General features: G+C 39.6%; 1 protein-coding gene across 1 annotated transcript in view; it reads right to left on the reverse strand.

Moving 5' to 3' along the window:
* The window catches only part of CSE1L (chromosome segregation 1 like), a 45,783-nt gene that overhangs the window by 25,298 nt on the left and 7,869 nt on the right, over positions 1–12,616 (reverse strand). Inside the window, exons 2-3 of the mRNA XM_049650633.1 lie at positions 7,154–7,249; positions 1,993–2,135 (exon numbers count right to left, since the gene is read on the reverse strand). Coding sequence (XP_049506590.1) covers positions 1,993–2,135; positions 7,154–7,244 — 234 coding nt within the window. The 5' untranslated portion in view covers positions 7,245–7,249. The remainder of the gene's footprint in view (positions 1–1,992; positions 2,136–7,153; positions 7,250–12,616) is intronic.

Below are 12,616 nucleotides of genomic sequence, written 5' to 3' on the forward strand. Positions count from 1 at the left end.
AAAGAGGTTCTGGAAGTCTCACCACTTTTACAAATCAAGATAGAAGAAGAGGGCTAGCGTGTCTGCAAGCAGAGGGATGGATTTTTAAACATCCTACGTTTCACTAGTTGTTTCTTCACTATGTGTGGTAACACCTAACTGCACAAGCTTAAAAACACGATTTACTACATTTACTACCTCATAAACTCTTTCACGAAATGAAGACAAAAGAAGAATTCTAAATAAATATTTAGGGCATATTTATAGTTGACTTTTTAGAAAAACTGACCTTTTTTGTCAACCTTAATACTTTCTAAATATCATCACTGCTATCACTTCTAAACAATTCTTTTTTTTTTTTCTTTACCCTAAGTCAGGGTTTCCTCAATCGCAACATTACTGGCATTCTGAGTCAGATAAATCTTTGGTATGGGAATCTTTTTTGTACGCTGTAGGGCAGTTACCAGCATCCCTGGTTTCTACCCACTAGACCGTAGTAACACCCTGGGCCCCCAGCTATGACAACCAAAATGTCTCCAAAGATTTGCAGGCAAAATTACCCCCCATTGAGAACCACTGTCATAAGGTAAGGAAAATACCTTAATTTCTAATTTTGCAATTAAACTTGCAATATAATAGGATTCACCTTAAAATTAGAATCTATTTCCACATACCCCTTATCAAAAACTCCAAATCTAAATTATTTCATTCTACAAATTTTTAATATATGTAACATGGTTTTACAACTGTGTTTAATTTTTTCCAGTCCATAAGAGACACTGCTTCAATTATTCAGTAAGATCTGTGTCTTCCCACAGAATCTCTCTCCAGTTGACAATGAGCTGATGTTCAAATTCAACCATAATGGAGCCTGGGTGGCTCAGTCAATTCTTGATCTTGGCGCAGGTCATGATCTCGCAGTCTGTGGGATGGAGGCCCATACCAGGCCCTGTACTGGCGGCATGGAGGCTGCTTGGGATTATCTCTCTCCTCTCTCACCGCCGTCCATGTCTCCCCCCCCCCCCCAAATAAATAAGCTTAAAAAAAATTTTTTTTTCAACCATAATGGAGGCAAAAACCAAGTCTCACACTCTACCAACCTGGGTTAGCAAGTTCAAGTTATCTATATGAACTCAAATGAAACAATAGGAACTTTGGAGAAGCATCCTGTCTAGCTTTTGTTAAGTCTTTCAGAATTTCTATATAGACAAATCATGTCATCTGTGAACAAAGTTTTATGTTTTCCTTCCCTATCAGTATACCTTTTCCTTCCTCTTATTCCATTAGCAACGACTTCCAATACAATGTTGAAAAGGAGTGATGTGGGGCGCCTGGGTGGCGCAGTCGGTTAAGCGTCCGACTTCAGCCAGGTCACGATCTCGCGGTCCGTGAGTTCGAGCCCCGCGTCAGGCTCTGGGCTGATGGCTCGGAGCCTGGAGCCTGTTTCCGATTCTGTGTCTCCCTCTCTCTCTACCCCTCCCCCGTTCATGCTCTGTCTCTCTCTGTCCCAAAAATAAATTAAAAAAAAAAAAAAAAAGTTAAAAAAAAAAAAAAAAGAAAAAAAAGAAAAGGAGTGATGAGAGGGGACGTCCTTGCTTTGTATCTCATCTTAGTGAAAAAGTTTCAAGTTTCTCACCATTAAGTAGAATATTAGCTCTAGGCTTTTTGTAGTTAGTCTTTATAAAGTCAAGAAAGTTCTCTTCCATTCCTAGTTTACTGACAGTTTTACCATGGATGGGGGTAGGATCTTGTTAAATGCTTTTTATTCATCTACTGATATGATGCATTAACTGATTTTTCAATGTTGAACCAGCCTTGCATACCTAGGATAAATCCCACTTGGTCATAGTTTCTAATTCTTTTTACACCTTCTTGGATTTGATCTGCTAATATTTTGTTGAAGAGGGTTCTATTTAATTTTATCTTTAATCTGTGTCTGAATCTTTCAGGAGCGCTGCATATATAAATCTTAAACATACAGGTTATGAGACTGTGTGTTCACAAAATACTTACAATTCTCCAATTTCTTTTAATATAGTTCTTGAATGTTACTGAGGCACACACTTTGATAACATTATCCTGGGACTTTTCCAGCAAAGTTAAAAGCAACAGTGGGTAATTCTGATTTCCTTCTACAGATTCAAGAAACTTCTCAGCTGTAAAAGAATTTTCATGTTAGAAGATTTGTTACTTTAACCAAATCTTTCCATTTTATATACAGGTGAGCTATGTAGATCTGATTAAAAGCATCAAAAAAGTAGGGGCACCTGGGTGGCTAAGTTGGTTAAGTGTCCAACTCTTGATTTCAGCTCAGGTCATGATCCCAGGGTTGTGGGACTGAGCCCACATCAGATTCCACACTGAGTGTGGAGCCTGCTCAGGATTTTTTCCCTCTCTCCTCTCTCTCTGCCCCTTCCCTCCCTCTCTCTAAATAAACAGTTTCAAATCACTTTACCATCCATTAAAACTCACTTGAGGGCACCTGGGTGGCTCAGTCAGTTAAGTGTCAGACTCAGGCTCAGGTCATGATCTCAAGGTTTGTAAATTTGAGTCCCATGTTGGGCCCTGTGCTGAAAGTTCAGAGCCTGGAGCAGGCTTCAGATTCTGTGCCTCCCTCTCTCTCTGCCCCTCCCCTGCTCACATTCTGTCAAAAATAAATTCTGTCAAATTCTCTGAAAAATAAATAAACATTAAAAATTTATTATTTTTTTTTTTTTAGTTAAAAAAAAACACAAAAAAACACCTCACTTGACTCTGGCAAACCTGTAACATGGCCTGACTGACTGATCACCCCTGCAGAAGGAGAATCTGCTTCTCAGATTAAGTGACTCTCTGGCAAATTCATAATGAGACCTTCTTCAACTTAGGATGGGACTATGTCCCGATAAAAGCATGCTAAGTTCAAAATGTCAGAAGTCAAAACTGCATTCATTATACCTAATGTACTCATTAGCCCAGCCTACCTGAAAGTGCTCAGAACACTTAGATTAGCCTACAGTTGGGCAAAACCATCTATTGCAAAGCCTATTTTATAACAAAGTGTTTCTATCTCATGTAATTTGCTGAGTACTATACTGAGAGTGAAATCAGAAAAGTTATATGGGTACAGAATGGTTGTCAGTGTGCTGGTTGTTTACCTTTGTGACAACATGACTGAATGGGAGCGTGGCTTGCTGTCACTGCCCAGCACCGTGAAACAGTACTGTACTGCTGCCTATCACTGGCCCACGGAGAAGTTCAAAATTCACAATCTGAAGTATGGTTTCTACTAAATATGTGTTGCTTTTGCACCAACCTATCATCAAAAATTCACTGAGGGATGGATGGGGCACCTGGGTGGCTCAGTCAGTTGAGCGTCCAGCTTCAGAGCAGGTCATGATCTCACGGTTTATGGGTTTGAGCCCCGCGTCGGGCTCTGTGCTGGCAGCTCAGAACCTGGACCCTGCTTCGGATTCTGTGTCTCCCTCTCTCTCTGCCCCTACCCCACTCGTGCTCTCTCAAAAATGAAGGAAAAAAAATTATAAAGAATTATAGTAAAAAAAAAAAAAAAAATCACCAAGGGGCACCTGGGTGGTTCAGTCAGTTGAGCGTCCAACTTCAGCTCAGGTCATGATCTCACGGTTTGTGGCTTCGAGACCCACACTGGGCTCTCAGCTGTCAGTGTAGAGCCTGCTTCAGATCCTGTCTCCCTCTCTCTCTCTGTCCCTCCCCTACTCATTCTCTCTCTTTCAAAAATAAATAAAAACACTAAAAAAATTTTCACTGAGTGGAACCATCAAGTTGAAGACTGGTCTGGTTTATTCCAGAAGGATTATTATTAGTACTATTAGTAATGGCAGTAAAAAAAATTTTATACTACTGTGATGAAAATCAAGTGAATTAATGCATGCTAATGTATATTTTTATTAATCATATGGGTCTGGTGCTTTACTCACATCTTGCATCTATTATTTCCTTAATTGTCACTACTACCCATAGGTATATTATCCTTATTTTAAAAACAAGACCCCTGAAAAAAAATAAATAAATAAATAAAAAATAGAAACAAGACCCCTGGAGTTAGGTAGTCTTAAGATCACACAGCTAGATTTCATCACTGATAAAGTTTTAGTGCAGTCCTTATTCTACCATACTGGCCCTCAATGTTCTTCTCAAACTAAACATTGTTAATACCAGCAAAAAATATTCAAAGATTTTACCCACATATTTTCAACTCCTACACTTAAGGGATAATCAGTCTTCTGAGTTTACTGATCACAGTGAGGGTTTACAACATTTCCTCTTTACAAGCTTCATAAGGCAACACCTACCCTAAGGTCCCGATATGTATTGAGGTCTCCTTTTAGCATCTATTAGTTTCTACAATTTAGTATTTTCTACAATCTACACCTCTCTTCTTTCTGAACTGGGTCCCAAGAGTTTGACGTCCATCCTCAAATCTTCCCTACTTTGTGCTCATCATGTCTTTTTTAAAAGATGAGGAATATGGGGCACCTGGGTGGCTCAGTCAGTTAAGCATCCAACTTCAGCTCAGGTCATGATCTTATGGTTCATGGGTTTGAGCCCCACATCGGGCTCTGTGCTGACAGCTCAGAGCCTGGAGCCTGCTTCAGATTCTGTGTCTCCCTCTCTCTCCGCCCCTCCCCTGCTCACATTCTGTCTCTCAAAACTGAATAAAACCGTTAAAAACATTTTTTTTTTTAATAAAAAATAAAAGATGAGGAATGCTAGGGGGCGCCTGGGTGGCTCAGTAAGCTGAGAGTCAACTCAGGTCATGATCTCACAGTCAGTGGTAAGACTGAACACTGCATCAGGCTCAGCACTGGACATAGAGCCTGCTTAAGATTCTCTCTCCCCTTCTACCCCGCTCCTACTCATGCGTGCACGCTCTCTCTTCTCTCTCATTCCCTCTCTCTCAAAAAAAAAAAAAAAAAAAAAAGATGAGGAATGGTAAACTGGAAAATGTTGGGGCGCCTGGGTGACTCAGTCAGTTAAATGTCCGACTTCGGCTCAGGTCATGGCCTCACAGCTCGTGAGTTTGAGCCCCATGTTGGGTTCTGTGCTGACAGCTCATAGCCTGGAGCCTGCTTTGGATTCTGTGTCTCCCTCTCTTTGCCCCTCCCAAGCTCACACTCTCTCTCTCTCTCAAAAATAAAAACATTAATAAATAAAATGAACTGGAAAATGATTTTCAAGAGGGACACACTATGGTTTTGTAGGAGTCTGGAAGGCTTTGGCTGTTTCCTCTCAGTGGTTAGCACTGCCCACAGGGCAACACACTGTATCCATGCTCTGGGGAAAAGCCCATATAAATTGTCAGATCTCTTTCTTAAATTGAAATCAATACCCTGAAAGAAATCTCATGAGTTTAAGTCAAATTATTTCTGTGCTCATTTCCTTCAACTTGCTCACAAAATATTTACAACGACATGTTTCTACACACTCAAAGAGCCTCAAAGTGCCTCAAAGTGTCTTCCAGTTCATCCATACCAGTCTCATCTCAAGAACCAAAGGAGCACAGTGCTATCTATAAGCTGAGATCCGCTACACACTTCAACCTCCAGATCATTTTCTAAAGATGTTGAGTCGGTCTAGTACAACCTGAGAAATGCTATGTTCATAACTCTTTCCAGAAACATCAATTTATTCCTACACTCTGTCCCTGGAATCGTAAAACAGTAACCACCTCACCTTACAAACACACAATTATTAAAAATCATTTTCAACAGACAGGGTTTGCAGAGGCTTTCTGGGAAAGTCTAAGAAGATTACAGCCATTAATTTTCCTTCCTCCAAGAACACATTACTTCTTTAAGCACTAATGGGGAAAACCACAATTTTCCCTCTCAGAAATCACAAGGCTATCCTAGAAGAGAATGGATGTATTAACATGTTTACAATTCTACTTATTTTACAGAACATAAATCTTCAACACACACACATACACACACGCACTCACTCACTCATTTCTTTGTGAGGCCATGCTAAAAGCCTCTTTCTGAGCATGCACATTAGTATGTTCTGCAGAAGCGGGATGAGCATACCTGGTTTTAATAAGGCTTACATTGAGAACCATCAACTTACTACCCCTCCCACAAGAGACATCTGGCTCTCAGAAGTAGTTTGCTTTTTCTGCACAGTATTTCAATTTTTTGAAGTCAGATGTTATCATTTAAAAATGAGGACATTGCACACTTCACAGAAACGTCTTTTATTTTTGAAGCAAAGCTGGAAATCTGATCCAGCAAAACTGGTTTGAATCCCCCAAAGTTAGCTCATCCCAAAAGCCCTTAACCAAGGTATGTAAGTCACATATTACCAGTCCCCACTTGGCCTGCCTCCATCATTTACCTTCACATCTGACTCCTGTGGGCATCTGAGTTTACAATTCCAAGCTTAGGGGCACTTCGGTGGCTTACAGGGTTAAGCATCCAACTCTTGATCTCTCTTGTCTGACTTTGGGTCAGGTCATGATCTCCCGCAGTTCAGGAGTTCAAGCCCTGCATTGGTCCAGCACTCAGTGCAGAGCCTGCTTGGGATTCTCTCTCTCCCTCTCTCTCTCTCTCTGCCTCCCCTGCACTTGACAGGCACACGCGCTCTCTCGCACACGCGCTCTCTCTCTCTCTCTCTCTCTCTCTCTCTCAAAATAAATAAACTTAAAAGGAAATCTAAGCTTATACTAAATTTCTAACAGAAACTGGTCAAATACAGAAGAGAGGAACCTTGGTCTTAAAATGTATTAATTAAATCAAACTCAACATGGGGATTATGAGACTGTTTCATTACCTGATTTAATTAATCACTTTTTAGGCAATTAACTTTCATCTTTGTGCCCTAATTATTACCTCTCTAAAACTGGCAAATGTGGGGATTTTCAGAAAGGTGAAGGGACAAGGTATTCTAGACACAGTGCTTTTTAATCCAAGACACCAAATAAAAGAGATTTTACTCAAAAAACAAAACCAAACCAAAAACACCCATCACCATACATTACAGCAGCTATAAGCAGCCAACCATCTACTTTATAGCTGGAGAATGAAAAAGAAACTATGCCTGAAAATCAAAGTGTAAATCTTTTTTTTTTTTAACTTACAAATACAGGTAGATTATGCAAAGGTTTTCCTCACCTGTTCTTAAAGAATAGATCAAACCACAAAACATCTATTCTCTTTACCTGGACGTCTGATGGCAGGATCCGGATCAAGAGTTTTCTTTAAATATTCTGTTAGCGTTTGCAAATTTGCATCGCTGAGCTCCATTGCCATAGAACCTAAAACAAAAAATGAGGTTTGGTAAATTGGTCACATTGGGACATAGTGATTTACATAAAAGAGTACTTTTGTATTATGGGTCTTCCCCTCTCTGAAGGTCATCCATTTGTTACATTTTAAGGTATGGGCTATATAAGCCTGACTCAGCTCAGACAAGGTTCCAGAAGTTAATGGGCTTTTTTGAAAATGGTTAGCTAATTTTGAGATGAAGAATATACATACCACAAAGTAAAAAAAGAAGGTGTAGAAAAACAAAGCTGAATAATTGATCAAAGTCACATAACATTTATTAGATTTAATGCTACAAAAAAGGGCAGACAAGAGTTTAAAAAAAGACTCAGTAGGAACTTTTTTTAAAAAGGCCCACCATAGGGGTGCCTGGGTGGCTCAGTTGGTTAAGTGTCCGACTTTGGCTCAGGTCATGATCTCACAGTTCGTGGGATGGAGACCCATGTCAGGCTCTGTGCTTTCAACTGGAGCCTGGAGCCTGCTTCAGATTCTGTGTCTCTCTCTCTGCTCCTCCCCTGCTAGCACCTGTCTCTCTCCCTCTCAAAAATAAACATTAAAAAAAATAAATAAAAGGGGCCACCAAAAGAAATTACAATTTTAAGAAGTAAGGATCCCATAAAGAGTTCTGAGATTAAAGAAACCAGAATAAATTTCTTTGTGCACAACATGCAATCACAAGCACTGACAACAAACCAGATGCTAAGAATCTGTACCTGGGGAGAGAATGCTGGGGTTCAGAGGATGACAGCTATTATTATGATTAAAAAGGAACCTTCTACACTAAAAGCAAAGATAAGCAAGTGGGACTACATCAAACTAAAAAGCTTCTGCACAGCAAAGGAAACCATCAAAATAGAAAAGGCAGCCTACCAAATGGGAGCAATTATTTGCAAATCATATATCTGATAAGAGGTTAATATCCAAAATATATATTTTTTTTTAATTTTTTTTTTTTCAACGTTTATTGATTTTTGGGACAGAGAGAGACAGAGCATGAACGGGGGAGGGACAGAGTCTAGAGAGGGAGACACAGAATCAGAAACAGGCTCCAGGCTCCGAGCCATCAGCCCAGAGCCTGACGCGGGGCTCGAACTCACGGACCATGAGATCGTGACCTGGCTGAAGTCGGACGCTTAACCGACTGCGTCACCCAGGCACCCCTATCCAAAATATATTTTTAAAAACCCACAAAACTCAGGGTGCCTGGGTGGCTCAGTCAGTTAAGCCGTCGATTTCAGCTCAGGTCGTGATCTCACAGTCTGTGAGTTCGAGCCCCGCATCAGGCTCTGTGCTGGCAGCTCAGAGCCTGGAGCCTGCTTCTGATTCTGTGTCTCCCTGTCTCTCTGCCCCTCCCCTGCTTGCTGTCTCTGTCTGTCTCTCTCTCTCTCAAAAATAATAAACATTAAAAAAAATTAAAAAAAAAAAAAACCGACACAACTCAAAAGCAAAAAAAAAAAAGAAAAAAAAATCTGAGTAAAAAATGAGCGGAAAATCTGAACATTTTTCCAAGGCACAGAGATGGCCAACGGTTACATGAAAAGGTTCTCAACTTCACTAATCATCAGTAAAATGCAAATCAAAACCACAATGAGACATTACCTCACACCTGTTAGAATAGCAATCATCAAAAAGACAAGAGATAACAAGTGTTGATGAGGATGTGGAGAAAAGGGAAGCTTTGTGCACGGCTGGTGGGAATGTAAACTGGTGCAACCACTGTGGAAAATAGTATGGAGATTCCTCAAAAAATTAAAAATAGAACTATCACAGATCATGTGATCCAGAAATTCCACTTCTGGGTATTTCTCAAAGGAAGTGAAAACATTAATTCAAAAAGATATCTGCACCTCTATGTTCACGGCAGCATTTTTTTCCTAGTTGTTTTTTTTTCTTTTTTTACAGCAGCCAAGACAGGGAAATAACCTAAGTGTTCATCACTGGATAAATGGATACAGAAAATGTGATAATGTGTATACAATGGAATATTATTCAGCCGTAAAAAGGGTAACCCTGCCACTTGTGACAAAACGGATGGATTTTTTTTTTTTTTTTAATTAGGCTGTATGCCCAACGTAGAGGTTGAACTCATGACCCCAAGATCAAGAGTTGCATGCCCTAACTGAGCCAGCCATGTGCCCCCTGGACGGACCTTGAGGGCATTATGCTAAGTGAAATAAGTCAGAGAAAGATAAATACCGTATGATTACTTTAATGTGGAATTTAAAATTTAAACAAACAAAACACACCAGAGCTCATACATATAGAGAACCAAATGGTGGTTACCAGAGGTGGGGCTTAGGGGTGTATGAAATGGGTGAAGAGGGTCAAAATGTACAAAATTCCAGATATAAGTAAGTCATGAGGATATAATGTATAGCATGGTGACTATAATTAATAATATAGGGGGCACCTGACCAGCTCAGTTGCGGGAACATGGAACTCTTGATCTTGGGCTTGTGTGTTGAAGCACCACATTGGGTGCAGAAATTACTAAAATAAATAAACAAACAAACAATACTATATTGTGGGGCAGCTGGCTGGCTCAGTCGGTAGAGCATGGGACTCTTTATCTTGGGGTCATAAGTTCCAAGCCCCATGTTGGGCACAGAGCCTATGTAAGAAAAACAAAGTTCTAATGACAAAAAAAAAAATCTGTAAGGGTGCCTGAGTGGCTCAGTCAGTTAAGCATCTGACTTCAGCTCAGATCATGATCTCACAGCTCGTGAGTTCAAGCCCCACATCCAGCTCTGTGCTGACAGCTCAGAGTCTGGAGCCTGCTACAGATTCTGTGTTTCCCTCTCTCTCTGCCCCTCCCCTGCTCTTGCTCTGTCTCTCTCTCTCCTCTTCAAAAATAAATAAACATTAAAAAAAACTTTTTTTTTTAATCTGTAATTATGTTTACTGATGGATGTTAACTAGATGTGCTGTGGTCATTTCACAATATACACATATATTACTCATTGTATTATACACCCGAACCTAATGGTAATATGTCAATTACAGCTCAATTAAAAAAAGGTAACAATTAACTTAAAAAGGGGGGGGAGGATGGAAGGTCTCCATGGCTCAACTGGTTAAGGTTAAACGTCTGACTCTTGATTTCAGCTCAGGTCATGATCTCACGGAGTGAGTTCAAGAAGCCCCCTATCAGACTCCTCACTGACAGTGCAGAGCCTGCTTGGGATTCTCTCTCCCTCTCTCTCAAAATAAGTAAACTTAAAAAAGTAACAATTTTATTAAGTAAATGTTCAAATCTGAAACAACACCAAATATAAATCACAGAATACACTGCCACTGACCAAAAAAAATTCACATCTAATACATTACAAATTCTAAACTAAATCTATGGCTTATACCCACATGACTGATGACATAAAGAAATACAGACAGAAAAAACAGCACATATATACAGATTAGAAGAGTGAGTGCGTGCACACATCATTCTCCATAAACAAAAAGCTTGAGAATGCTATAAGAGGACTCTGTGGTCTCCAGGTTGTTGCTGAGTAGGTAAAATTAAGTGCAAAATGACAGAACTTTCTGGGGTGATAAAAAATGTTCTAAAACCGTGCTGATGAGATGGTGGTGACAGATGCACAACTGTATACAATTATTAATGACACTCACCAAAAAGTACACTTCACATGAACTCACAGTAAGTTATACTTCAATAGTTATTTTTTAAAACTGCACTTCTGCGTAGATCCCAGGACACAGCTTTAGGGAAAAAGTCACACTAGCTCCCAGGAACTTAGGAAATGTCGCCTTTTCAAGGCAACCATGCACCCAACTAAATTTGGAGCTTCTAGAACAAAGAAGAAAAAAATTAAGTATGTAATAATTTTTGTAAAATGTAATTAAGCTAAGTGGAAAAAAAGTCAAATACACCACAATTCAAACTATGTAAAAAAAAAATTTAGGGGTGGCTGGCTGGCTCAGTTGATAGAGTGTGCAACTTTTGATCTCAGGGTGCAGGGTTTTAAGTTCGAGCCTCACACTGGGTACAGAGATTACTTAAAATCTTTAAAAAATGTATACATACCCCCATCTATAGAAAAATACACTCCAAAATGTAAACAGTGATAAATGTCTATGTGATGAACACCGGACATTTTTGTTCTCTTCATATTCTTTTAGATTTTCCTGATATCCTACAGAACTACCTATATGTATTACACTTACAATCAGAAAGTTATTAAAATCTTATGGCATTTTTAAGGGGACCTAAGGGGCTCAATCAGTTAAGCATCCGACTTTGGCTCAGGTCATGATCTCAGTTTGTGAGTTTTAGCTCTGCACAGGGCTCTCTGCTATCAGCATAGAGCTCCCTTCAGATCCTGTCCCCTTTTCTCTCTCCTCCCCTGCTTGCGCTCTCTAATAGTAAATAAACATTAAAAAGTAAGTAAATAAAATTTTGTTGTCTTTTTAAAATGACCTTGTCACAGGTAATTAAATTTAGGCTCTCAATGGAGCTTACATATTAGTTGGAAGACAAGACACAACTGTGATTCCAGCTACAAACTAATCCCTTTCCTGCAGTTTTGAAATCCAAAAATCTATAAACTGAAAGGTTTTTTTTGTTGTTGTTTTTTAAGTTTGTGGCAAACTCATTTAGCAGCAAAACCTGGCCCAAACTGCCTGAGGCTATAAATAAAGTATCTTACTTTGTATAAAAATGTCTTACTTAAGAAATACTAACGAGTTTGCAGAGTGCTACCCCACATCCCATAGAGAAAGTTGCATAATCCACAGTATGCGCATCCAAAAAGAGCCTGAAACACATTTGTCCCCTGGAGCAGAGGTGCCAAATCAGTCACACAAAAACGTAACTGTTAGGAGGTTGTTAACAAGAGAGTCACTTGGCCTACATTTCCATGTGGGCCAAGATTTCCAAGAGGCTGAGTCTTGAGTTGAATTTGAAGGATACATGTAACCGGAAAGGCAAAATAGAATGAAGACCCATCCAACACAAGAACTAGTGTGAGCAAAGTAACAAATAGGAAGCTACATAGCTCCTTTGGGGAACAGTGGAATTGGAGGCTGAGATCAGATCATATTATTAGATCCTTAAGACTTAGCTGAAGAGTTACATGATTTAATGTACAATAGGAAGCCACTACGGTTTTTTTGAAATGGGTCAAAACTTAATGAAAGTGGAGTATATGAACTTTGGGCTGGTAATGTTTCCGGAATGGAGCTGAAGGGAACAAGTGAAGATCTGTTAGAACACTTTTTTTTTTTTTTTTAAACGGGACAATCTATGAATCAGGCACATCTATGAACCAGGCACAATGCTATGAACCACAATCTATGAACCAGGCACAATGCTAAATGTTTTTGTATGCTTCATATCATTT

This window comes from Panthera uncia (assembly GCF_023721935.1).
Source record: "Panthera uncia isolate 11264 chromosome A3 unlocalized genomic scaffold, Puncia_PCG_1.0 HiC_scaffold_11, whole genome shotgun sequence".
In the NCBI taxonomy this organism is placed as follows: Eukaryota; Metazoa; Chordata; class Mammalia; order Carnivora; family Felidae; genus Panthera; species Panthera uncia.